The 27,954-nt window shown below is 38.2% G+C and overlaps 1 protein-coding gene across 1 annotated transcript; it reads left to right on the top strand.

The window, feature by feature from the left end:
- Nucleotides 1-43: 43 nt before the first annotated feature.
- SAR1B (secretion associated Ras related GTPase 1B) lies at nt 44-27,954 on the top strand. Its single transcript, XM_081939609.1, has 7 exons — nt 44-218; nt 19,293-19,368; nt 21,587-21,706; nt 22,325-22,390; nt 24,967-25,070; nt 26,377-26,508; nt 27,242-27,954. Exons 2-7 carry the CDS (start codon nt 19,311-19,313, stop codon nt 27,356-27,358), a joined length of 597 nt encoding a protein of 198 aa, XP_081795735.1. The 5' UTR covers nt 44-218; nt 19,293-19,310; the 3' UTR covers nt 27,359-27,954.

Here is a 27,954-nt window from a genome sequence, read left to right as displayed (position 1 = left end):
TCCACCATGAAGGGGAGGGGGGAAGATCCCGATCTGCCGCGCGTGCCAGATCACAAGCGTGAGCCGGGTGACCGGTTCGCCCACACGGCCCGGAAGGAAGGAAGGAGCCGTGGAGGGGCGGAGCGGAGGAGAAGCAGAGCAGAGGAAAGGGGAGGCCTCCAGGCTGCTGTGTCGGTAGCTGTGGATGAAGGGTGCGAATCTCCGGCTCTGCACACAGGGTGAGTGACTCTTCTCGGCTTGGCAGGAAGCGGTTGGCATCGGGCTGGGGTGGGTGAGGGGCTTCTGGATTGTCTCCCTTTCTCTTGACCCCCATGATCTCGATCCTTCTCATCTGCCTTTCTGCTCTATTATCCTCTCCCCCCCGCCACTCCCCAGACTCCCTTTGACTTGCACGCATTCCTGGTCTTTCAAGGCTTCCTCTTGGCCTCTGCCTTTAATTGTGTCTCTTGTTTTCTTAGATTTGGTTGCCCCCCCCCCCCCGCCGACCGCGATCCTTGTATTTCACATTACCCGAATTTTCCCACGTTGATTCCATAACTCTCCCCACCACCATTACTTTATTTTGCGCTGCACAGTGTGTGAGGGTGCGCGTATATAAGTGGGATGCCGATGTGGCCCCATTAATATTCGCTTTCTTTATAACCTTCCCTAAGCAAATGAGCACCCTATTATAGGAAGGAAACCAGAGATTAGGTGAGTCGCCCTGTTGTCACAGAGTGAGTCAGTACAAAAAGAGATCAAAGGTGAAACTAGGTTGGAGATTTAACCTGTGCGCTGGCACATATCCATCTCTCATTACGAGTCACTATTATAGTACAGATTATGTGCTAAATGCTTGTCAGTTTCTGCCCCTTCTAGTTCATTTTACAAGCAGCCAGTTGAGGTAGGCAGCGATAATGACCATTTAGAGGCAAAACTTCAAAGTGATTTGCTGAAAGCTTTCATGGCACATATAGTTTGGAAGGTGGTGAAAGACAAGCTACCCAAATTGGCAAATGTATATTCACATCCTCATTAAAAGCATAATTTAAAATGCCTGTTAGCAATTTCTTCTGGTTGATAATTATTAAGTAATAAACTTAATACTCATGAGCTTCCACTGCTATGAAGCAAACAACAGATACCCTTGAGAGGAATGTGAATTGTTTGAAAACTATAATTGCTTCCCGGCTTATGGAAGGCTAGTACAATGGAACTGGATTTTTCAAGCAGTTTAGGAGTACTACTTAGAAGAGCAAGTATACAATCTTTTACACTTTCTTTCCCTAGACCACATCTGCAAGTTAGATTTAATCCCTTAATTTAGGAATAATACTGCTTTTGACTAAGTCATGATTGAAACCACTTAAACAATGAAGTTTGGTTATGATTTTGGCTTTTTCTGTCAAAAAAGCAGAGTAAGACAATCTTGTACTCTCCTCAAAAAAATGGATTAGATAGAAAAAAAAGCTGTAAACACACTTAAATTTATATTCACAGTCCAGTTTTCCTTATTTGTCAACTAGGTTGCCAGTTTTCCCTCAAAACAATTCTGGAAACTCCCTGAACCAATTCACCCCCCCCCCCCAAATATATGCTTTGATACATGTCTTAGAGAAGAAATATTTGACATATTGAATTGGTTTTTCTTCTTTTTGCAAACAACAAGTTGATAGATGTCACCCAAAAGACCTAGGCAACCTTCATGTACTAGGAATCATTGAATTTGGTGGCTTTGTTTCCAAGTGAATAAGCTTTGGACTGTTTAACCTTGTACAGTCAACAGGTTAGCCCCATCTTTGTCACATTCCTCTTCAACCACAGAGGATCCTGATTTTCCAGAGTCTTCATTTATGGAGAGAGCCTTCATGGAAACAAGAGGTTCTCCCTGTCAAACATCTTCTATTTCAAGACTAGCATATCCTGCCTCCCTTATAATTACTGTGTACGTCTAAAAGCTTTTCCTTTTACATTCTCAGGGAATGTGAAATGACAAATAATTATTTGGGAAAACTTGCATTCCTTTATATAATACTTATTTCTAAAAAGCCTGTAGGCTGCTCAGCTCAAAAATATTTTATATTTTTTTTTAAAAAAAAAACACCTGTTGAATTGTTAATACATATCACTCAAATGTTTTTTCAACACCAGCTGTTAGACTTAGGATAGATATTTCATGAAACAAGGCTTCTATTACTCATTTTGACGTGGGTATGGATATTTAAGATTGCCTAATACAGATTTGTTCCTTCAGACTATCTTCCATCTTGTATCAAAATTTAGTTGATTCATCCCTTTGTAGGTATATCAGCAATGAATAAGTGTTGATATATTGGTGGATTGAGTATGAGTCTAGTAGCAATAGTAATTTCAGGAAAAAAAAATAGAAGAATTGTGAACTTACATGTGTAGAATAAAAAAAAAGAAAAAAATATGTTCAGCCTTTCATTATAGGACAAAGCCAGAAGCCTAATTTTAAAACCTTATCTCATAATTTAATAATATGGTATATATTATATGTGGTGCTGAATATCTGTCATCTTGCAGATTTTTAGACAAGGGGACAATCATTTTTTTCATTGCTTCAGAAATAATCTCCAGAAAAAGTATTGCTTTCATGCATATTTTGTATTTCGTTAAGTTCTCAAAATACTGGGTTTTATTCCTGATACTGCATGTCGAATTCTTACAGCCTAAATTTGCTCTAGTGATATTCCATTGCCACACTAAAAGTGATCTTATAGTCTCTTTAATGCTGTCCATCCACCTTATCTGTTATCTTCCCCTTTCTCAACCTTGCCAGACATAGTGGTCTTTTCTAGTCTATTATCTGCTTGCATCATATATTCAAAATATATGGGTTTCTGCTTGGTGATCAGCATCTTAGGAGAGCAGTTCATCTTTATTTGGTCTGGGCTTAATTAATTGATTATTTTTGCAGGCCACAATATTTTTTGTGTCCTTCCCCAGATCCTTAACTCAGAGGTATCTGCTTTTTAAATATAATTTATTAAAGTTTATAAGTAGACAGATAAAAAATTAATACAAATAAGAAACATATAGACCAAAAAGGAAAATGCAATGGTATAGAAAAAAGAAATATAAAAGATGATTTCCTTTCTCCCCACACGTATAAACCATTTAACACCTTCTCTAATATTTCAGTTTAAAAATCTCTTCTTTTCCTATATCATTCTATATTAATAATCAAATTAAACAAACTTCATCCTTCAGTTCTAATTAACAAAAGTCTATTAAGAACTACCATATGTGTGTGTGTGTGTGTGTGTGTATGTGTTTTTGTAGGTTTTCATGGGTGTAGGTACGCTGGTCTTGTTGTATTTGGGTCTTTTCCCGTGTAAGATTGTGTTTCTGTATTTCGATGGCTTCCATAATTATTCACTTCAACAAGAGTATAATTATGGAAGCCATCAAAATAGAGAAAACACCCCCACAACATGAATAAATGTGACGATACCTCCCGCCTACCACACATCTGGAAACTCGCCTTAGTCAATAAACAAGTCTCAGTCACAAAAACCGACACAGGACCCAGAACAACACAGGACACCATCACCAATCACCATCACCAAACATAAATTCCATCAACCAATCAAGATGTGACAACACAGCCAACCAATCCATTTAAAGCAACAAAGCCAACATTCCACACCCACCCACCTATATTTATAGAAAAACTGCAGCTCTGATCACGATTTGCTTGCACAAGCACGAAGCCAATGGCACCAGACTGAAGATGACGAGTGTGACCTCGTCGAAACGTCGCCAAGATACTGTCAATCTTAAATGGGAAAAGACCCGAATGGCCCAAGACCTGCATGCATGCATGCATACATACATACATACATACATACATACATATGTATGTTTTTTTTTTTAAACCCACGCTTGAAGATGGCAGGTGAGATCCTGCCGAAACGTTGCAAAGACAATCTCAACCTTACACGGGAGAAGACCCAAAAAGAACAAAACCAGCATACCTACACCCGTGAAAATCTACGAAAACAATATATATATATATATATATATATATATATATATATATATATATATATATATATATATATATATATATATACACATACATACATATATATATATATATTTGTTTTCGTAGATTTTCACGGGTGTAGGTATGCTGGTCTTGTTGTATTCGGATCTTTTCCCGTGTAAGTTTGAGATTGTCTTGGCAATGTTTCGGTGAGGTCTCACTCACCATCTTCAGGCCGGTGTTTTCGACTTCGTGTGTGTGTGAGTAAAGCGTGGTCGGAGCTGCCGTCTTTCTATAAATCTTGGTGGGGATGTGTGGAGTGCTGGCTTTGTTTCAGTAGTGGTTGATTGGTTTGTAGTTGTATCATGATTGGTAGATTGGTGCTGATTGGTGCTGGCTGTGTGTCCGTTGTTGTTTTGTGTTGTAACGGCCTGGGTGGTGGGTGGGGGTGTTTCTCTATTTCAATAGCTTCCATAATTATTCTCTTATTGAAGTGTTCAGTTTTGGAGATTAATTTGGTTCCTTCAAAATCAATTTCATGTCCTGTAGCTTTAAGGTGTTGGAAAAGGGAGGAAGTTTTTTTTTTCTTACTGCATTCTTGTGTTCTGTGATGCGTGCATTTATTCTCCTGTTAAGTTTGTCCTATGTATGTTGCAGGGCAGATTTTGCATGGTATTTCGTAGAGTCCACAGGTGACACATAGAGCCATAGCTGCTGGTATGCAAGCTGTCAGCTCCAGAACGCAATCTCGCACTGGCCAACTGATTTTTGGCCTTCCGGAGGGGCAGGGGAGGCCGTTTTTGCCCTCCCCAGGCTCCAGGAAAGCCTCTGGAGCCTGGGGAGGGTGAAAAACAGCTCCCCAGGCTCCAGAGGCTTTCTTGGAGCCTGAGGAGGGCAAAAATGTTGTCCCCCGGCCCCATGGCGGAAATACAAAGCTCGGCTTGGAGGTGAGCAGTGCGGCACGTGTGGGGAGAGGGTTGTATGCACATGCACATGTGGGGGTGAACTATGCATTATGGGTGCAGGCATGTGCACGTGCTATCGCACGTGTGCACTTGCATTTTTGGCACCCAACAACAAAAAGGTTAGCCATCACTGTTCTAATTTATTATGTGTAGGTTGCATCTGTGTACATTTTCTCTTTCTCAGTGTCAAACTTTCATAACCATATATTATTCCTGAAAGAGCATTGCTTTGGCTAGTCTGATATGATAATACTTACGTGGACTCTGATATACAGAATATGGGCATCTTGTACATTTTTAAATGTATATATTCTGTTTTAGAGATTTTGTAAGTGATATAGATTATATTATGGAAGGCATTGCTGTGTAAAATTTTTGTTAAATTAAAGTGGGCATCAAGTTTCATGTAGAACGCATAAACCTCAAGGATTTAATGAGGCATGAGTGGCAAATTGTTACCAACTGTATCTTCTGCACAAGATTCCCCTGGGTTAAATTCAAGTATATCAGCTCCAAACGTTTAAATTAACCTTACTGAAATAAAAATAATATTGCTATTACTGCGTTAAATTATTTGTAGTGTCCTTAGTTCACTACTTCACAAAACAATTGCACCGTCTCTCCCCAGGAGGCTTCTGATATCAACACCATGAAAATGTTGAAATCATAATTTTTCAATGGTTACAATACAAACAGGGCCGGATTTTCCTATAGGCTAACTAGGCTTCAGCCTAGGGCCTCAAGATCAAGAGGGGCCTTTTATTTTTATTTATTATCTGTGCCACATTTTTTATAAAGGTTAGTACCAATTACAACATGTTTCATTTAATATATTGATATATATCACAGAAATGATGTATTTTATTATCTCTCATGTAATTTACAAACTTAAAAATGGGAGGTGAAATGGCCCCATAAGTGGAATAGCCTAGGGCCTCTTTTCATCTAAATCCGGCCCTGAATACAAATTGTTCTAAAGTGCAGATCCATGAAGTTGAACCAAACAGACCATGCCAAAAAAGTTTCAGTTTTGGAAGTAGAGTAATGCAATTGAAATGAATGATTAGAAGTAGGCATGTGGTTGTGTTAAAAGGTCAGGGCAAAGATGACCCTCCTGAGATGACTAACCAAGACAATCAAGCGATTGCAATATTGCTTCCAAGGTGTCCTTAGCCCTCTGATTGCTCAAACTGTTAATGAATTCACACAGGGCTTAGATTATAACACGTGCTCTAAAATTCCTGATCTGTTTCATCTAAATTGAAAGCGCAGGCAAATATCCAAAATGACCATGGAAAACAAACTGATGTCGCTGAATTCATTGGGATCTCACTGCCTATTATTTTGGATGGATTAAAATGAAATGCATACTCTTTATTGGACTGTGTGAATCTTGTCTTCTGGGAGGTTTTCTATAGATACAGCCAATAACTTTGTCCTGTGCCTAAAGCAAAACAAAGTTTGTGACTTGTAAAACCTTTCATATGCTTCTACATATAGAATTGGTGCATAATCGATGTACCAATCTCTTCAGATTGTATAGAATGTTTTTAGTTTGTTTAACATCTGTATGCTGTAGTGAATGGGTGGAAGGGACTATGTGTCCCATCCTTGTAGAACATTCTGCTGCCGGAATTGAGAACTGCCCCCTTTCTTTTGGCCTTCCGAAAGGGTATTAAAACCTGGCTTTGTTGGTTGGCCTAGGACAGTGGTTGGCAAGCCGCGGCTCGCGAGCCACATGCGGCTCTTTACACATTTTAATGCGGCTCTTCTGTGTGCCGGGCGCCCGCTCCCCTCCCTCCCACTGTTCCCTCTAAGGTGCGCGGCTGCTAGAACTGGCCGCCCGCAAAGGACCTCCCCGGACTTGTTTTGGTGAGCGCGGGGCGACTGATGCCAGGAAAGCAAGCCCGGGGAGGAGGTCCTTTGTGGGTGGCCAATCCTAGCTGCTTGCGCCCGGCAACTTCCCTCTTCCAACAGCCCCCCCTCTGGGAAAGTGGCTTTTGTCAGTTGCCTTTTGAGCGGCCAATCCTAGCTGCTTGCGCCCGGCGCTGCAGCTAAAGTAAAGCCCCTGCCGCTACCGGAATATCTGCTGCCACCTCCTCCTCCTCTAACAGCACCCAACGCTGCGGCAGAGGTGAAGCCGCCAAAGCTCCCGCCGGCGCCCCCGCCTATGGCAGCGGCGCCTCCCCCTCCGTTCGGAGCACCTGAGTTGGGCCCCGCGTTACCCTGCCCCCTCCTCTGCTGTGCTTTTGAGGAGCCATGAGGCCGCGGGAGCCAGTAGGAAGGCGGCGGAGGGGGGGCAGGAACAGGGAAAAAAAGCCTCATGGCTTCTCAAAAGCATGGCGGCGGCGGAGAAGGCAGCAGGGGTAACGCGGTGCTCCGAGTGGAGGGGGGCGCCAGCGGGAGCTTTGGCGGCTTCACTCCAAATGTAGTGATGCTGTTGGAGGAGGAGGAGGAGGCAGCTGTTGTTCTGGTGGCGGCAGGGGCTGGTCGTCGACATCTTCAACAGCAGCCCTGCCCCCTGTGAAAAAAGCCGAAGATGGATCCACGCAGATGACGTCGCCGCAACATGACTGGAGGAGGAATTCTGGGAGTTGAAGTCCACAAGTCTTCAAGCTGTCAGGAGGAGGAATTCTGGGAGTTGAAGTCCACAAGTCTTCAAGCTGTCAGGTTTGAAGACCCTGGGTTTTTTCTTTTTTCTAAAGGGTTAGGGGTGCAAGGGTCTTGCAACTTGACAGCTTTAAGACTTGCATGCTTCAATGCCAGAGTTCCTGAGCCAACATGACTGGAGGAGGAATTCTGGGAGTTGAAGTCCACAAGTTTTCAAGCTGTCAGGTTTGAAGACCCTGGTTTTTTTTTTTCTAAAGGGTTAGGGATGCAAGGATCTTGTAACTTGACAGCTTTAAGACTTGCATGCTTCAGTGCCAGAGTTCCTGAGCCAACATGACTGGAGGAGGAATTCTGGGAGTTGAACTCCACAAGTCTTAAAGCTGTCAGGTTTGAAGACCTCTGGGGTTTTTTTTCTAAAGGGTTAGGGATGCAAGGATCTTGTAACTTGACAGCTTTAAGACTTGCGTGCTTCAAATGCCAGAGTTTATTGAAACTAAAAACAGTGTACCATCCTATGTATTTTCGGTTTTAAAAATGTGGCTCTCAAAATAAATTTCAATCGTGGTTTTGGCGAGATTTGGCTCAGTTGAAAAAAAAGGTTGCCCACCACTGGCCTAGGGTTCTGAGGGGGATGTTTATCATTGGAGGTGGGGTAAGAAGATTTCAGTCCCGTCCCATCCAACTCTTAGCTCTCTTAGTTTCAGTTTCAGTACAGTTTTTAATAATATTTTAATTTGTGTAATGTTAATGTTTTGTTATTTTAATTACAGTATTTTTTACTTGTTTTATAGCTTGAAAACCTCTTGTGTAGGAGTTGGAGCGGCAAAATATGTAGGAAATAAAATAAATATAAATCAATCAGAACTAACACTCATCACCCTACCACCCAGAATTCTCAGAACAGATTATATATCAATCCACATCTTTTAAAATCAATGCATTAATTCAAGATGAAATAGAATCAATTCACTGGATGGTTTTTCAGTGAAATTAATCAAAGTAGATTGTAAATTGCTGAATTTACAGCAATTATCTGCAAAAAAGATATCTGCAAGATCTGAAACCTTAGCTGATAGAAATCTATGAAATGTTATAATGTTAAGAAAGAATACTAATTTGCAAATAGTAAAAGATGAGGATACAGATATATGAGATATAAAAATGCTTCCACTGTATTTTCATTCTGAATTTAAATGGACTAAATTTGTATTCAAGTCTTCAAACTTTACATTTGTAAATTAAACTTAAATTACTAACCTTATTAGCTCCCTGTACTATTTCATGACATAATGCAGCATATTCCCCTAGAATAGATCCCTAAAATATGGATCCTATATTTTCTAAAAAAATTCATTATTGAAATATCTTCATGTAACAATAAACTTTTAATTATAAAGCCTTCAAAAAGTTTGTCATGGAGATTCTCATACATTTAGTTTTATTGATGCACAGAGGCATGAAATATTCCAGGAATTTTATGAATGTTTTAGTTGAAATTATAATTTAGCTGTTGTTTTTTGCTGAACTACATTTGCCCTACATTTATTTTCAAGATCTTGCTCAGTAATTCATTTTATTTGCCTACGTTGGTTGTAAAATTTCATTCAACATGAATGGTGCTGAGGTATAGTCTTTCTTACTTTTCAATCCCAAATATGAACCATTTATTGTATTGTGATATTTCTATACCTTCTATACTGTTATAAAAAGTATATACTGTATAGAAAACATTCTGTAAACCTTTATCAGAGCATTGATAGGATCTGGTCTGATTGCAATAGCATCATTTTTAGTATTTTGTATTATATGCTTCTGTTAAGACAGACAAAAGTTTATGAAATGCAAAATGTTACATAGCGTTAGTCATGAAATGTAATTAAGAATGAACCAAGGGACTACTTAGTTTATTTATTTGTTTATTAAATTTCTATGCCACCCATATCCCCTTCAAGGTGATTCCAGTTCTGGCTAAGTGTGTTATATGAACCCAGTCATTGGTTTAGCTTATTTGGTTATTTCAACAAATTATTTTTTTAAAAATCAGAATTTAGTAAACATGTGAATAATTATTCATATACTGTGTCACCCTGCTATTTGTATGTTATTTTCTTTAATTCTTTTGAAGTAAACATGTGGACATTCTATTCCAACAGGAGTAGAACACAGCCTACCCTGTTTCCCTGAAAATAGGACCTCCCCAGATAATAAGTACAATTGGGTTTTTGAGGGCATGCGCTAAAATAAGCCTTCCCCCCCGAAAATAAGCCCTCCCTGAAAATATTGCAACACAGCAGCAGCCAGGAGGTGACCACACTCTCCATCTTCTGCACCTCAAAAATAATAAGACCTCTCTGAAAATAAGGTCAAGCACTTATTTCAGGGATCAAAAGAAAATAAGACCCTTCTTATTTTCAAGGAAACACGGTATATGGTAATCTGCATGGCATATTGTTGGTTGTGTTCAAGTTGTATTATATTGTAAAATCAGAGATGTAAGAATTTACAATTAAAAGACTTGCTATTTGAATATTCATTTGTGAAGATGGAAATTTTTTATAACAATTTGAAATATGTATAAGTTTTGTAGTGGTACGTTTTCTCAGGAGACATCAGCAGTCAGAATCAGATATTGTTTTGCTAACAAGATGAAGAAATCTTTTTCTGCTTTACTTGTAAACGGAATTTACTGAAAAGTAAACCAATCGTCTTATAATAAAACACGGACAATTCTTGGAATATTGAGATTAACCTAAGTCTAAATTGACTAAAGTCGATATGATTTTTGCAGTCACATAGTAGACTTTAAACTTTCATTTGCCAAGTTGTTTCTAGGTGATTGGTGGCCTGAAATGACAGAATTTCCAGGGTCAATGACTAAAGTGCAGTGAAGTTGTATATTAACTTGTCTGGTAGCTTACTAAGTCACTGGTTTTAAAAAAAATGTTAAAGAAGCAGCAAGAGTTGGGAACACAGAATACACTAAATCAAAACTAACCAAACAGTGTTATCACTTAGCACAAACAGCTAATATGTCAATAAACGAAGCTATATTTTATTGAGTCTTTTTTCACTATTAGATATAGGAATGCACAGTTTGGAGTTCTCTGGAATTCTTAAGAAGCATAAAAACTAGCCTAATGAAATGAGGCAAATGATAAAATAGTAAATGTTATAATGGTATATATTAACATGTCTGCACGTCAATTCCAATAATCCAAGGATGGGACAATCTGGAGTTCACCATTCCTTTAATATATTGAATGAACTAGACATTGCATCCTGCTGCTGACATATATCAAACTCTTCATGCCTTTTTCACTCTAGCTTTATAATGACTGAAGTGCATGTGAAAAATGCAGAATGAAACCTAAGTTATTGATTTTAGTTATTTGCTACGTATATATGGGAGTTGAAGTTGGCATCCAAAATAGTTTGCCAGCTTTCCCCCATCCCACCAACCACAATCCAGTGAGATAATTTAGAATAAGAGAGAGTGATTACCTTAAAGTAATACAGGGAGCTTCCATGGCTGAGGGAAAATTAAGTTTGACCATGCTCCTTCGTTAACCCAGAAATGCTTGGATAATCAAAAACGTTTTTATTTTTTATTGCGGTTCATTTTTATTCACTGCAAATGTTGGGGGGGGGGGGTTGTTTTGTTTGTGGGTTTTTTTTCATGATTGTATTTTTCTCCCATTCCTTTTGGTTAAGCTTTATCAATCCAAGTAGGTTTTAAAGACTCCCTTCATCTTGCTTGTATACAGTAGCCCCTAATTACAAAATGACACTTGCGTTTTAATCCAGCCTTGTAAATAAATTTAGAAAATTTAAAAGCCTGTTTTGGGTTAACAGAAAAGAGGTAGTGAGTTTTCTCTTTCCTTCGGCAGTTTTCAATGCTAAGCAAGAGGAGGGGAGCCAGAGTTCTGGAGTGACTACAACAGGGTAGGAACTTAGTTTGGTGTTCTCTCCACAGAGTTACTTGCCTGAGTGTAGTTCTTGCAGCAGCTCCCAGATGAAGGTTTAAACCTAAAGGGCCCTAAAGGGTCTTTGTATATTTACAACATTTCAAACTTCTTAATATATATTTCCCCCAATGAACACATTTTGTTCTTAGAATGGGTAAAAATTGATTTCACTTGCCTCAAGAGGGACGGGCAATCTTTTGTAATTGAATGATCGTCATCAACACTACCATCCATCACTCTTCTTACGGTTTCCAGGGAACGCCAAAATAGATGCTGTGGTGACAAATAACAACTCCAGAGCACTGGAATTGTCAACAGACCCCCTTTCTTTCATTGGAGAATGGAATTAAATCAGATTTTATAGAGGTTGGTGGAGAGGCAGGCTATGCCTTCTTATTCCATAATACATCTATTTCATTTCATTCCCCACTGAAAATAAGTGGGAAATCTTTTTTCATTAAGTTTCTTTTCTGCTAGACTTCAAGCAGATGATTTGGGGAGAGGGGATAGAAAAGGAATCAGAAGACCCACGTGCCATTTTGCCTGTCCCTGTTCTACAGTATCTTTACATTAGCATGGTTTTTCCAATATAGTTTTAAAGAAAGAAGATGACTTTGGGGCTTAACTTAAAAAGTTCTCTTTAATTGAATATGACTAGGTTTTAAGAAGCTTGTTTTCACTTCTGAAACCCGAGTAGTTATTTTGCTTCATGCTCTCTGCACTGATTTGTATGTTACTTGAGAAGATAGATTTCTTAAGCCTCCTGTAAGCTTTTTCTGGACGGTATTTTGTTCAAGCAATAAATAAATCAGATGACGTGTATGTACTGCTGTGTTTGCTTGTTCTTGACCTTTGGTTTTCAGACGTGTAAGAGATAGCCCTTACACATGGTGTTGTGTAACCAAGAGTTCATGTGATAATTGTATTTCTTAATTTTATTCCTTCATCATATATCTTCAATAAGTTTTGGTAGTTCAACTTCAACCTTTGCATGTTTGCATGGAAATAAGTCGTATTAAAGTCAGTGAGGAACTCCTGAGTAAATATAGGATCATGCCGTAAGCTTATTGCACCCAAAGCAGACAGTACAATTTCTAATACTCATTATATGTTTGCTTATTGAACTTTATATGACATCTCCCATTTAAAACTAGGAGACAGTTAGGTTTTAATGCACTCTTGAAGTGTTTCCTGGTTATTTTGCAGAATGGGGAATCTCAAACTATAGTCATTAGTCAGATCATCTGTAGTGTTTTATTCCCAGGAGACAGACACAGAAATATCCTAAAGAAGACTCATTTTAAAGTTGTTGATGCTTCCAGATTACTAATATTTAACTGGGATGTTAGAATGAAATATATTTGTGGTGTCTGTTTTTTTTCTAATACTGACAGAACAAAATCTAATAATGACAGGCAATAAAGTTAAGGAGCTAAGAGCACAAGTAGTGTTCTCATCAGTACTCCCAATGAAAAGTCAACACCCATTGAGGGGAAAAAAGAATGCTGGAAATAAACACTGGCTAAAGAGTTGGTGTCACCAAGAGAATAAGTTGACACCCCTCTTCTTTGTGGCAGCCCCTCAAATATTGGAATACTGCTATCATGTCAGCCCTAATTCTTTTTTTCTCTAGACTAGCCAAACCTTAAATCCTGTAGCCATTTTTCATATGCTTTAGTCTCAGAGGCTTTTGATCATCTTAGTTGCTCTTCTCTGAACTTTTTCCAAAGTTTCAACATCTTTTTTGTAGTGTGGTGACCAAAATTAGTCGCAGTACTCCAGGTCTGGTCTTACTAAGTGTTTTATAAAGTGGTACTAATACTTCATGTGATTTTGATTCTATGTCTCTTTTTATACATCCCAGGATTATATTAGCTTTTTTGGCTGCTGCCACACACTGCTGATCATTCATTAGGACTCCATAATCCCTCTCACAGTTACTGTTTTTGAGCCGGGTCTTACCTAATGTGTACTCGTGCCTTTTGTTTTTCCTGCCTAAATGTAAAACTTTGCTTTTCTCCACATTAAAATTCATTTTGTTGGATAGGGCCTATTGTTCAAGTATGTCAAGATCTTTTTGGATCCTGAGCTTGTCTTCTGGGGTGTGATACAGATTTGATACAGATGACACTTCTATTCCTTTATCTATGTCATTTATAAAGATATTGAAGAGTACCAGACCTAAAATGGAACCTTGCAGTACCCAACTGCTTATTTCCCTCCATGTAGATGTAGTACCATTAAGGACTACTCATTGAATGTCTATGGAGATTCTTAGTTGTCCAGGTCATGGTTTTCCCAAAGGCGCTTTTCCAAGAGGCAACTGGACTTTCTGGTAAGTCCAGTTGCCTCTTGAAAAAGCACCTTTGTGACTACTTGTGGAGTACAGTTTGTCAGCCAGCTATAAATCCACCTAGTGATGATATTGTCTATTTCACATTTTTCTAGCTTACCAAGAAGTATGTTGTGGTCTACTTTGTTAAATGCCATACTGAAATCTAAGTATACTATGTCCATAGCATTTTGCTGGTCTACTAATTTAGTTACTTTATCAAAGAATGAAATAAGATTGGTTTGGCATGATCTATTTTTAACAAACCTGTACAGGCTACAGGTTATATCTTTGTTTCTAGATGTTCACAGATCTGTTTTTTGATGATCTTTTCCAGGATCTTCCCAGGTATTGATGTTAGACTGATTGGTCTGTAATTTCCTGAGTCTGCCCACCCCACCCCACCCTTTCTTGAAGATGGGAATCATGTCAGCCCTCTTCTAATTCTCAGGAATTTCCCTGGTGCTCCAGGATTTTTGAAAGATATGGTACAATGGTTCTGAGATAACATCTGGCAGCTCCTTCAGAACTCTGGGGTGTAATCTGTCAAGTCCTGATGATTTATATTCATCAAGATCAGATAGGTGTTCTCTTATCATTTTATTACTTATTTTAATTTTTATTTCTAGTCTTTTACATTAGGTTTTTGGTAGGTTGTGCTATAGTTTCTTTTTACATGAAGCCTGATGCAAAGAATGAGTTAAGCAGATCTGCTTTCTCCCTACTGCCTGTTACTTCCTTGCCATCTTCTCTCATTAGTGGCCCAACTATTTCCTTGACTTTTTTCTTGTTAGTACTATGTTGAAAGAAACTTTTTAAAAATTATCTTTGACTTTTGTTGCAAGTCTTTGTTCATTCTCAGCCTTTGCTTTCATGACTTCATCTCTGCAGATTCTGACTATCTGCTGATATTCTGCCTTAGTTATATCCCCCTCTTTCCATTTTTTGTACTTGCCCTTCTTGTCTTTCAGTTTATCAAAGAGATCTTTGTGCAATCATACTGGTTTCTTCTTGAATTTCTTGTTTTTCTTTTTCAGTGGTATTGTGCTGGACTAGGTTTTTATGAATGCATTTTTCATAGTTTCCCACACTTCTTGAGTTATTTTCCCCTTTAGGATTTTTATCCATGGAATCTTTCCTAGTCTCTCCATGAGTTTGTTAAAATCAGTTCTTTTAAAGTTTAAGACACTGGTTAGATTATGTTCTATTGCTTGTGTTTGCATTATATTGAATTCTAGTATGCCATGGTCACTTTTACCCAAGGTTCCGGCAACTTCAACTCCCTCTATTACTTCTTCTCTATTAGTAAGAATTAGATCTAGAATAGCTTTTCTTCTAGTTCCCTCCCCTACTTTTAGATGACAAAGTTGTCGGCTAGGTTGGTTAGGAATCTGTTTGATCTCCCACTTGCTGCAGAATTTGTCTCTCAGTTGATATCAGAATAGTTAAAGTTTCCCATTACTACTGTGGTATGCTTCCTACATATATTTGTTAACTGGTTGGCAAAAAGTTCATCTATTTCTTCTGATTGGTTGGGTGGTCTGTAATATACACCTATGGCAATATCACTCTTTTTTCATTTTATATTGACCCATATACATTCTAGAGGGGTTTTATCTTTGATCAGTGCATTTTTGTAAATATGTAGTGATCTCTTATATATAATAGAACGTCACCTTCTCTTTTTGTAGATCTGATTCTTTTGAACAATTTGTATCCATCCATCAGTATATTCTAGTCATGGGTTTCATTCCACCAAGTTTCTGTAATGGCAACTATATCATACCTACCCTCGTGTACTATTGCTTCTAGTTCATCCTATTTGTTCCCCAAACTTTGAGTATCTGTATTTAAGACTTTTATGCCTCCCCATGGGTATGTTTCCTGCATCTCCTACTTGTTCGAGTGTTTCTTTTTTTCTAATCACTCCCTATCTCATTATTTGATTTCTTTTGTTGGGATTTATGATTGGTTTTGTATTCTAGAGATTCTAAAGACTGGTCACGCACACACATACACACACATGCACACACACACACATTTTAGTTTAAAGCCCTTCTGATGATTTAGGCTAATCTTTTTCCAAGTACATGTTCCCGTTTTTATGAGATGCAGCCTGTCCCTTGTCAAGAGTCCTTCATGTAAGTAATATAGTCCATGATCCAGGAAACCAAAGTTTTCCAAAGCACCAGAAGGCAAGACAAGAAACAATGGATGGAAACTAATCAATGAGAGAAGCAACCTGGAATTAAGGAGAAGCTTCCTAACTGTGAGGACAATTAACCAGTGGAACAGCTTGCTGTCAGAAGTTGTGGGTGTTTCATCACTGGAGGTTTTTAAGAAAAGACTGAACAACCATCTATCTGAAATTTTATAGGGTCTCCTGCTTGAGCCTGGGGCTGGACTAGAAGACTTCTAAGACTCCATTCCAGCTCTATTCTGATTGATTGAGAATATTTTAATCCTAAAATAGTGCGCAAGGACCATCAGTAGGAAAGCAATAGAAGTGCTTCTTACCAGTCTAAAATTCAAGTAACACATTACATTACAGTCGGCTCAGAACAGTGGCTGTAATTAATTTGTGTTTTACTTTTTTTTATGATATGCCAGATACATTTTCTTATGACACATTTCACATTTTAGTAAACCGTCTGGAGTCTCGGAAAGTGGGTAGTGTAGAAATATATGTAAATAAATAAACTTCTCATTCTGTATCATTGGATGCTACAAGTAGGGGTGGAAAACAGTACCTTCTGCTATAGTTAAAGCTTTGCAATCATTGATGGGTTTAAGCGGTCTGTAAAAGATAAAGCAGAAAGTCAGAAGCAAGTATAGCTAATGATGTAAGCTTTTAGGTTTTACAAGGTTTACTAGAAAAGATGAGGTTATGTGAAGTATTCTTTGGAGTGGATTGATGCCTTCAGCTTTGAAATCACAAGAAGAGCTTTGCTGGTCAAGTCCACATGCCTATCTAATCCAACATTAGGTGTTAAAAGTCAACCAGGAATATTTTAAAAATTCACAAACGTGGCCAGGGAAGCAGTAGCCCTCCTCCAATGTTGCTATCCAATAACTGGTATTTAGGTACACGATTATCAAAACCATTAGCTATGAAGCAGTGCCATGTTAACCATACATTATATAAAATATACTTATTTTTATCAGTCTTGAATTCTCAACATATTTAGTTTCAATACAGTAGGTGACTCTGAGTCCTGATGTTACTAGAAAAAACTTGCTTCCATCCGTATTTTCCATACCATGCATAATTTTATACCTTTCTGTCATGTTAACTCTCTTTGCTTCAAATGAAAAAGCCCTAGATGCTACAGGTAGTCCTCGGTTTATAACACAATTGAGCCTAAGATTTCTCTTGCTAAGTGAGACAGCTGTTAAGTGAGTGTTGCCCCGTTTTATGACCTTTCTTGCCACAATTATTAAGGAAACCACAGCAGTTGTTAAGTTAATAACACGGCTGTTAAGTGACTCTGGCTTCTCCAATGACTTTGCTTGTCAGAAGGTTGCAAAAAAGTGATCACATGACACCAGGACACTGCAAGTGTCGTAAATAAATGCCAGCTGCCAAGTGTCCAAATTTCCATCATGTGATCATGGAGATGCTGCAATGATTGAAAGTGTGAAAACTGATAAATCACTTTTTTCATTGCTTTTGTAACTTCAAACAATCACTAAATTTTCTAAATAATACAGGACTGTCTGTATTATTTTTGTCTCATGGAATTGTCCTGATCATTTAAAATCACTGGCATCCTGTTGACCTTCTTTAAAGTAGTTTAATCTAAAGTTGGACCGGAAACTGTTCTGCCCCTGAGCAATCTAGGAACAATAAACTGATCAAGGGCCTTCTAGGTGTTTGGTCAAGTAGATAGTTTTTTCCTGTTGTAACCTGATTCTGAGCAGATTACAGAACATTTTATCTAGAAGGAAGCAGATTTTATCTTAACTGACGGCAGGTATAACAGCATTGGATTTAGCTCTGAAGAGCCTTCAGGTGCAAACCTTTGAATCACTCCCCCCCCCTCCCCCCCAAAAAAACTTTAGTTTATTCAAAGTAGGTTAAAATACAAAACACCCAAAAGGACAAAAGAATAAAAAACACAACAATAAGACATTAAAAAGTAGAAGTGTCTTTTAAAAAGACAAACATATATACACACACATTCTTTTTCTTTTTTTAAAAAAGACACATTTGAATCACTTGGAATCAGCTACACAGATGCAGCAATGATGGTAATAAACTAATCCCCCCAAGCAATTCAGTTTGATAATGACACCTTCACTGGCATTCACAAAAATAATTGCCTTTAAAACTGAATGCACACATTCTGATTTTCTCCTCTTTGTTTTGTTATGAATCTTGTGCTGTTTGTATGTATGTCTTGGCAGTGTTCTGTGTTCTTGAAAGAAATGAGACTCTTTATGATTCTGTGCTTAAGCTTCATAATCCATCCAATAATTTATATGAAAGTTGTCCAATCTGAATATACATATAGGAAAATGGCAATAGTTATTGGCCAGTAAATAAGAATCACTGTGTACTGTAGAAAATAACTAACATATAAATCTCTTAAATAATATTTATAGTTCTGGTTGCTTAAAGGACATGCTATGTCCTGACAGGTTTAGAATATTAAGCTAATAATATAAGAAATTATTATTATTATTATTATATTATAATAAATTGTCAACAAATGTATTTTCAGTAAGTTGCAGCTTTTCACTTAAAACGTTCAATGTATCTAGTGCATTTTTTGTCTACTGTTTCAAAATAATTTTAAAAGCTCTGCTGCTTTGAATTAAAATAAGTTTTTTATTAGTTCCTTTTCTGAGATCCTTCAGGAAAGGACAATGCTACAGTTAAGGAGTCATAATGAGTCAAGTAATCAAATATGCAGCCACTTCCTGTGCATTTGAAAAAAAATCACATTTGAACTGAAGATGCCTTTAGTCATGACCTCATAATGCTGTTGTGGATAAATCTATTCATTCTCTGTGAGTTTATTGTTACAAAAATTTACAGAAAATGAATAGATATATAGTTTATAGATGTGATGCTATTCTGTGCCTCTGAATTGGTGGCATGCCCCTCCTCTTCTGCACCCAATGCCACTTATCAGAAATCTAGGCAGTGAGTCTCCCATTGGAGACAGCTGTTGGGGAAATACCAACAAGAAGACTAAGCTGCATTTTTCTTTGGAATGTGGCCTTTCTTTTAGCATAAAAATACTTCCCTCTCGAGCACAGTACTTAAGATTTTAATCAGTTCACATTTTAGTAGTTTCACAACAAAACAGTTAAAGCAGATTCATCCCATAGATACACCTTTACCCTTTCTTCCTTTTCCCATGTGCTGTTTCAGTAAATTTTAAATGCCTTTCATACCTGTGATTACTATTCTTTTCTTTCAGATCCAATAAGATTTTGAAATGTCCTTTATATTTGACTGGATTTACAGTGGCTTCAGTAGTGTACTGCAATTTTTAGGTAAGGTATCCACAATTCCATGTCAATGTTCTAATTTACATTTATGGATGTTTCTTTCTGTTGTTGTTTTCTTCACACAGTGCTGGTTAAGCAACTTCATTTAGGTTGTTGCAGATTGACTGATATTTCTTGTTTATTGATTTAGACATGCTGAAGGATACACACATAAAACACTTGTAATTCTTTTCTCTGTCTCAGCCTAAAGAACTATCTCTAGTTACAGCAAATGATATTAAAATACATCAAAAAGCAAAACTAATAATTTGAGCTATTTGCCATGTTACTTTTAATCTATACAGTATTTGGCAATTTGGCTTCTGAGTCTATCACAAAGAACAGAATGTGACCTTCACTTTATTTTAGCATAAAAATACTTCTCTCTCCAACCTCTTCCATTATTAACCTTGATCTATACCTGCCAACAGTCCATCATGTTAGTCCCTGTTGCTGGTTCAAAACTTATTTCCATTTTGATGTGGCATGCCAGCTACTTTTTCCAAAGTACCATACTTTTTGGAGTATAAGATGCACATTCCACCCCCCCCCCAAAAGAGGGTGAAAATCTGGTTGTGTCTTACACACAGAAGACAGCATTGTTGGCCTCCTGAAACCCCGCCCCCTTCACAAAAATGGACGTGTAGAGGGTTTGGGAGGCCTGCAAAGTGCTCTGGGGGCTGGGAAGGGCAAAAATGAGTGAAAAACGGGCTGTTTTTGCTCGTTTTTGCTCCCCAGCCCCCAGGAGCACTTTGCACGCCTCCCAAACCCTCTGCATGCCCTGTTTTTTCACCAAAAAATGAGCCGTGCAGAGGGTTTGGGGGGGTCTGCAGAGTGCAAAAACTTTTTTTAAATTTACCTCTTCAAAATCTTGGTGCATCTTATACTCCAAAAATACGGTATCTTCTCCCTTTTACCCCCGTATTCAGATTTTTGAGTTCGTTATACCTAAGCCTGCTCCTGGCAATTGCCAAACAGTATCATGAGAAATGTTATTCCCTACCTTTGCTTTGTGAGTAACAAGCGGCTGGTAAATGGATTGAGGTAGGAGTTCTCAAATGGTGAGTTGTGACCCTCCAAAAGGTCATGTCCAAACTAGAGGGAGTGGGCCATTTTTTAAAAAAAAAATGTGACCAGATTTGCAAAGGAACAGCTTGAGTGTTGTCAAAACTCACTCCAGTCTTTGGTCCCTGCTTGCCTGTATAAGCTTGCAAAGTTTGAGAATCTGTGTAATACACAGGTAAATAAAAGCAATATCTCAAACTTTACCCCAATGAAATAATTTTATTTATGGGGCAGGGGTGTATCAATTCATTTATCATTTTTTAGCCCTAGTGCATGATTTGACTTGGTTAACAGTGGACCCTTTGGATTAAAGAGTGGGGTGATGGAGAGAGACAAAAATATATACGGCAGATAATGTGAGATGAAGTAGCTTGGCAGCCTATAAATCTGGCAGTGCCTTTCAGAGACTCGTGCAGTGAGTCTAACCATCACATAAGTGGCTAACAAGTAAATACCTGCTTGCATGATGGTCAAACTCACTGCATGAGTCTCTGAAAGGCACTGCCAGATAAGCTGGTTTTATCTTTCAGTGTCTACTTTTGAAGGTCAAAAAAAAGTTAATAGGGCAGTTGCCGCAGGGCATTCAATGTCTTGCCCTTTTACTGATGTGTGGTTATTGTACACATGTACACAAGATGGAGCTTCAATCAATCACCCTGTCTTCAAAGAGACTTTCTTGACAGATCTTTCTGCCCAGAGATTGATGTTATGTACTCCCCAAAACCCTTAAACCCGGAGATAACAGTAGAGTCCTCAGAAAATTAAAATGTTGTTTCATTTTCGTTCTTACTTCACAGAGTCATTGAATAGTAACTGTCTACTGTTTTAAGGATTATTTTCAAGTCTTATTCCTGGTTGGCTCAGGAATTCTGGGAGTTGAAGTCCACAAGTCATAAAAGGGCCATAGTTTCCCTCCCCTGATTTAAATAATCAGCATGAACTAGAAGAAACATGGTTGACATTTTAGTTTTTGAAGGCGTCAGCATTCACCTGTCATTTTTTAAGCAGCGTCTTCCAGAACAGTGTCTGGATTTTAAATTCTAGGAGCACATGTTGCTATACAGAATGCCTAGGTTTCGTCAAAAGGGTTTCTTATACCATTTTGGAGTGAGCTGAGAAAATTAATTCCTGTTCACCAAACAGTCTCATTCTTTTTCAGGATTATACAAGAAAACAGGTAAACTAGTATTCCTCGGCTTGGATAATGCTGGAAAAACTACTCTCTTGCACATGCTTAAAGATGACAGACTGGGACAACATGTCCCCACATTACATCCCAGTAAGTCAATGTTTCTGTTTTAGTTTTGATGTATATTTAGCGCTGCTTCAAAGCTGATGTATGCTTTATTAATTTTTAGGCCACCGAAAAGCTTATGGGGAAGGGTAGGAATTAAAATGGGTATTGGCAGTCTTTCTTTCTTTCTTTCTTTCTTTCTTTCTTTCTTTCTTTCTTTCTTTCTCTCTCTCTCTCTCTCTCTCTCTCTCTCTCTCTCTCTCTTTTCATTGCTGATAATACAAATTATTTTTATTTATGACAATGTCAAATACAAATTTTAAGTGTGAAAGAAATCAAATAGCTAAAGGTTTATTAAATGTTTGCCATCATTTCTTATATAAGCACTCAAAAATACAACAGTATTTACAACAGTAAAAATCAACTGTACAAATGTACAAACTGTAAATTTGATATTACAATCAAAATTAGTCAAATCTTAAAAACTTGATAAAGGAGTTGAAACAGTCATTTATTTATTTTTCAATTTGCCCTGATTTAGCTCTGTAATGACATATGACATAACCAAACCAGGACTTAGCTGCTTTCAGAAATTTAAGGGGAGGATTTACTGAAATACACTTCTTTTTTAAAAAACATAATAATAATTTCATGTTTCTATAGCTTCTGAAGAGCTGACAATTGCTGGTATGACATTTACAACTTTTGATCTAGGAGGACATGCTCAAGGTAAGAGAAGCAAACAGACAGAATCCTCACTGCAGTATCTAAATGATGTTAGTTTAATCTTTCTTTTCCAAGGTGATCATATTGCAACTTTTTTTCCAGTTCTGAAAATCTTTTTAATATTGTATTTGATTTTAAATTTGTTGTGTAGACATCGTTCTGATGCTTTTTTTCTCATAATAAATGTACATACGAAGAGTAAGCCTTTGTATCCTTTGCATGGGTGAAGGCAACTTAAATGTGGTATCAATGCACCTTCATTGTTCTAACACTTTCCAGTCAAATTTGAGGGATTATTTTTTATTTCTGATAATAACAGAAAATATGATTACAATTGTTTTATGATTTTAATAGGATAAAATTATGCCCATCTTTGGTTTTTATTACATATGAAATAAGACAAATTATTAAAGGATTGGTTCTGCTGTTCAATATTAGAGTAACTAAGTCCTCTTGTCATTTTTGCTATGTATTTATCAGTGGTGGGTTCCTGCTGGATCGCACCGGATCGCGCGCGCTCCCTTTCAGCGCTCCACCTGGCTTGCGCGCTCCCTTTCAGCGCTCCACCTGGCTCTCGCGCTCCCTTCCGGCGCTGAAACCGGAAGTACAGTCTTGCCCCGCCCCTGGCGAAGCAACGACGCCTGCCTGCGCTCCACCAGCTCGGCTGGGAACGGAGATGTTTCCTCAGCGGAGCGGAGCGCCTGAAAAGACTTTTCAGGCGCTCCGCTCCGCTGAGGAAACATCTCCGTTCCCAGCCGAGCTGGTGGAGCGCAGGCAGGCGTCGTTGCTTCGCCAGGGCCGGGCAAAACTGTACTTCCGGTTTCAGCGCCGGAAGGGAGCGCGAGAGCCAGGTGGAGCGCTGAAAGGGAGCGCGCAAGCCAGGTGGAGCGCTGAAAGGGAGCGCGCAAGCCAGGTGGAGCGCTGAAAGGGAGCGCGCGAGCCAGGTGGAGCGCTGAAAGGGAGCGCGCGAGCCAGGTGGAGCGCTGAAAGGGAGCGCGCGCGATCCGGTGCGATCCGGGAGGAACCCACCACTGGTATTTATATATTTATCAGCTTCAACTTTGGCTATCCAGTGGTTTCAAAATGGTATTTTCTAGAGTACATGAAATGCTGCTCCTGAAAGGCTGTGCTATTTAACTTTTTTATAAGATGATTTAGTAATACAGGTAGTCCTTGACTTACAACAGTCCGTTTAGTGACCATTCAAAGTTACAACAGCACTGAAAAATGTGACTTATGACCATTTTTAACAGTTATGACCTTTGCAGCATCTCCATGTGTAGGACTCAAAAATCTATCATAGCAGGTGTCCAAAATGTCTGTCTGCCTCTTCAGAGTTTATTTGGCTTTTATACAGTTTCAACAAGCAAAGCAAAAGTATAGGTAGCAGCAGCATCTTATTGGCTTATTCTCCTTGTCAATCTCTATGACCATCCCAGTCAGGGTAGAATCTTACGTAACTCCCTGGTAGTACCTGGTTCTACTAATTAGGTGAGCTCATAGATAGTTGAGGTAATCGGTTACTAAGGCGCATGGCAGTTTGCTGCGCATGCTTGTACATAACCTTTGTATAACCTCTACATCCATCATCATGTGATCAAAATTCAGATGCTTACCGGCTGGTTCATATTTATGACCGTTGATGAGTAACAAGGTCAAATGATTCCCTTTTGCGGCTTTCTGACAAGCAAAGTCAGTGGGGATGCCAGATTCACTTAACAACCGGGTTACTAACTTAACAACTGCAGTGATTCACTTAACAACTTTAGCAAGAAAGGTCGTAAAGTGGGGCAAAGCTCACTTAACAAATGTCTCACTTAACAACAGAAATTTTGGGCTCAATTATGGTCATAAGTAAAGGACAACCTGTAGTTATTGGACATTTTTAAAAAAAAAAAATCAACTTCAAGATATAATAATTTTTCAAAAGCTCTTAATATTACATGGTAATTCAACAATAAATTCACAAGAAACTGTGTTTCTCAATATAAATGAGACTGTTTTCAGCTTTAAACCCAGTGCAAAAAAAAATCACTTTCAAAAGCCTTTTCACACATAGATCCAAATGCCCTTTTAAAAAATTTATCCAACTGAATGAAATGCTACTGTCAGTTAGCATTTGACTTACATTCATTTGTTTGGTTCAAAGTTACGGCATTGAAAATGATATACAACTGATCCTCACACTTATGACCATCACCGCATCCCTATGGTGATATGATCAACATTTGATTGCTTGACAACTGGTATGTATTTACAATGGCCTCAGTCCTGGGATCATGTAATCACCAGTTGTAAACTTCCTAGCTGGTTTCCAACAAGTCAAGTTAGTGGGAGAAGTCAGTCTCACATCTCACCGCATGAATCACTTAACAAATACAGTGATTTGCTCAACAACTGTGGCAGGAAAGGTTGTAAAATCTGGCCTGACTCGTTTAACAACCAAATTGCTTAGCAATGAAAATTCTAAGTCCCTATTATGGTCATTGGTCAAGGACTACCTGTAGCATCTATGAATAGAGTAACAAGAGTCGTAGGCAATTCCCTGTTGCAGTCTCTTTATAACTGTCTTTTATTAGCTCGCAGGGTTTGGAAAAATTATCTGCCTGCCATCAACGGCATTGTCTTTCTAGTGGACTGTGCGGATCATGAAAGATTGGCTGAAGCTAAGCAAGAACTTGATGTGAGTTTATATATATTTGGCACTTGCTAAAATCCAGATGAAAAGCCCAACATTCAATGACTGAGTGGGTGGGTGGAGAAGCTTTTATGATACAACATTTGTGTGGGTCTGTTGTGTCATTGTGGGAAAGACCAGTTACTATTATCCTTTACTTTTCCTTAAATCTGGGTTAGTAAAGTCAGGACTATCAAAAGTCACAAACCAGGAGGTCCACAATTTGCCCAATCAGAATTGTGTCCTTAAGTAGGCTGCTTCTCTCTATCAAAGAATATCTTTGGTCAACAGAAGCTGTTCAAGGCCCATAATGTATATTCTATATCTATGTTCTAGTGTAGTGGCCCCCAATGTTTTGGGCACCAGGGACCTGTTCTGTGGAGAAATGTTTTTCCACAGGGGCATGGTTTTGCATGCTGCCTGCATTTCACGGATGGGGCTTTGCTTCTTTGCGTGGCCCAGTTGCTGGCATGCTGTGGACTGGTGCCGATCCATGACCAGGGGTTGAGGGACCCCTATTTTAGAAGTAGCTTCACCATGTTTCTTATATGGTAGTATTACTGGAAAGTAATATGCATTGTGAGATCAATTTTTCATCTCTTTGCAAGCCATTGTAGGAAAATATCGAAGAGCATTATATTTTTCATAACATAAATAAATAGACTTTAAAAGAAATTATTTTCATTCAAATGAAGTGAATATTTCTGGAAAAGGAATATTAGCAACAGTTCATCCCAACCCCAAATCTTAATTGCGATTGCTAACTAATTACCCTCTCATAATTTTAATATAGTTGCCACTTGTTATAATATACAAGTCACTATGTTATAATCTGAATGAAGTTAAAATGATATTAAAGATCACACGACCATATCATGAGTTAGTGAACCTTCAACACTTCCAGCTTAGAAAATCTGATGTCCAATATTGTCCATCCTTTCAAATACATTTGAGGGGGGCGGGATATCCAATCTACCCTGAATACAATTCCTAATGAATCAATTTTAGTTTGGTGGATACTATTTTAACATTTTAAGATAGGAATCCATTGATGGGCCTTTATTATATATCCATATTTGATCCTTATTTAATGTTATGAAGTAGAATCACATGAAAGAAAGCCATTTTGTATACAGAATATCTGACTCTTCTTTCTTATTTTAATGTTCAAGAGATCTGGCAGTCAGTTAGTATAGATACTTTCTAGTACAGTTTCAGAAGGTCTTCAGAAGTTTCTCCTTGTGTTTGATGTCCTTCTCTTTTGTACTGGTTGTATGAAACCTAAAATATACATTTCTTCCTTTCTTCTTAGGCATTAATGACAGATGAAACTATTGCTAACGTGCCTATCCTAATTCTTGGCAACAAGATTGACAGACCAGAAGCCATCAGTGAAGAGAGGTTACGAGAAATGTTTGGTTTGTATGGCCAGACAACAGGAAAGGTATGTGTCTTTTTCCATAACCCTAAACTCTGGGATTCAGTGTATTAGCCATATTTTTTCCTCTCAGCTCTGCTTTACTTCTAGTTTGTCCAAAATTCTGTAACAATTCCATATTTCTGTAGAGTTTAATAATATGTCAGGAATCCAATTGTAACAAGTTTGTTGGATTTCTTTTTCCTAATCCATTATCTAATTGTGTTATTTACAATAAAAGTAAATTTCTCCTCCCCCCCTTGTAAAACTACATATTACTTACCTAGAAAGTTAAGCCAAACTACCTTGTTTCTCCGAAAATAAGACCACCCCAGATAATAAACCCAATTGGGCTTTTGAGCGCATGCGCTAAATTAAGCCCTCCCCCAGAAATAAGCCCTCCCTGAAAATATTGCAACATAGCGGCAGCCATGAGGTGACCATGCTCGCCACCTCATGCACCACAAGAATAATAAGACCTCCCAGAAAATAAGGCCAAGCGGTTATTTCTGGGCTCAAAAGAAAATAAGACCCTGTCTTGTTTTGTGGGAAACATGGTACTTCTGCCCAGGAATCGTTATACATAGAATATAGAATGTTCTTAAGTGGCCAAGTGTGGTTGGACAATAGATTTAAAAAGCTACAAGAGTTCAAGGTGGTCAGCACTATCAAATAGTGCTGGTGGGCATTTTTTTCCTGTAAAGAAATCTCCATCAAGAATTCTTGACTGAATCTGCACCCTCTTTTTTTTTATTTCCAGGGGAATGTCTCAGTGAAGGAATTGAACACTCGGCCCTTAGAAGTTTTCATGTGCAGTGTGTTGAAGAGACAAGGTTATGGGGAAGGATTTCGCTGGATGGCACAATACATTGATTAATGCCAAATTCACATTACTACACAGTATCCAAACCTGTTCATGTTCTGATCAATCAGTGTACATAACTTGAACTTAATAGATTTTGGTTACAAAAGCGTATTTTTTTTTATTGTATCAATTGTGTTAAATTTTAAGCGTAAAGACTGAAAACAGATTTTAAGCAAGTTTGTCAATTTGGATCTTGTAACATTAGTCCCTAGGCTTATCAAGCCACCTTCTTTTTGGATTAACTTATATGTTGTCTGCAGTTCTCACCCATTTTTCTTTTTAGCTTTCCCACGCAGTATGTTTTTTGAATGCACTTTTTAACAGCTCAACCCCACAGACTTGTTGGTCCCTATTTAATGCTCATCATGTTAAATTTTTAAGTCTTTTTTTCAGAACCAATTTTATAAATGTAAAGTGAATAACGACTCCTCAAAGGATAGTCATGAATAAGCTTTATGAATAATTGCATGATGCCTTACAGTTTTCAATAATATACTTTCTTATGCAACGTCATGCAATAAAACTAAATCCCATTTCGTGACATCTTTAATGGGGACATGTTTCATTCTAATGTGTCTTAACCTAGTAAATATGTTTTAAAATGTGAA

The sequence above is a fragment of the Natrix helvetica genome (assembly GCF_964273705.1).
Source record: "Natrix helvetica genome assembly, chromosome: 1".
Taxonomy (NCBI): Eukaryota; Metazoa; Chordata; class Lepidosauria; order Squamata; family Natricidae; genus Natrix; species Natrix helvetica.
The sequence above is the reverse complement of the archived record's forward strand: the minus strand, read 5'-3'. Positions and strand labels throughout refer to the sequence as shown.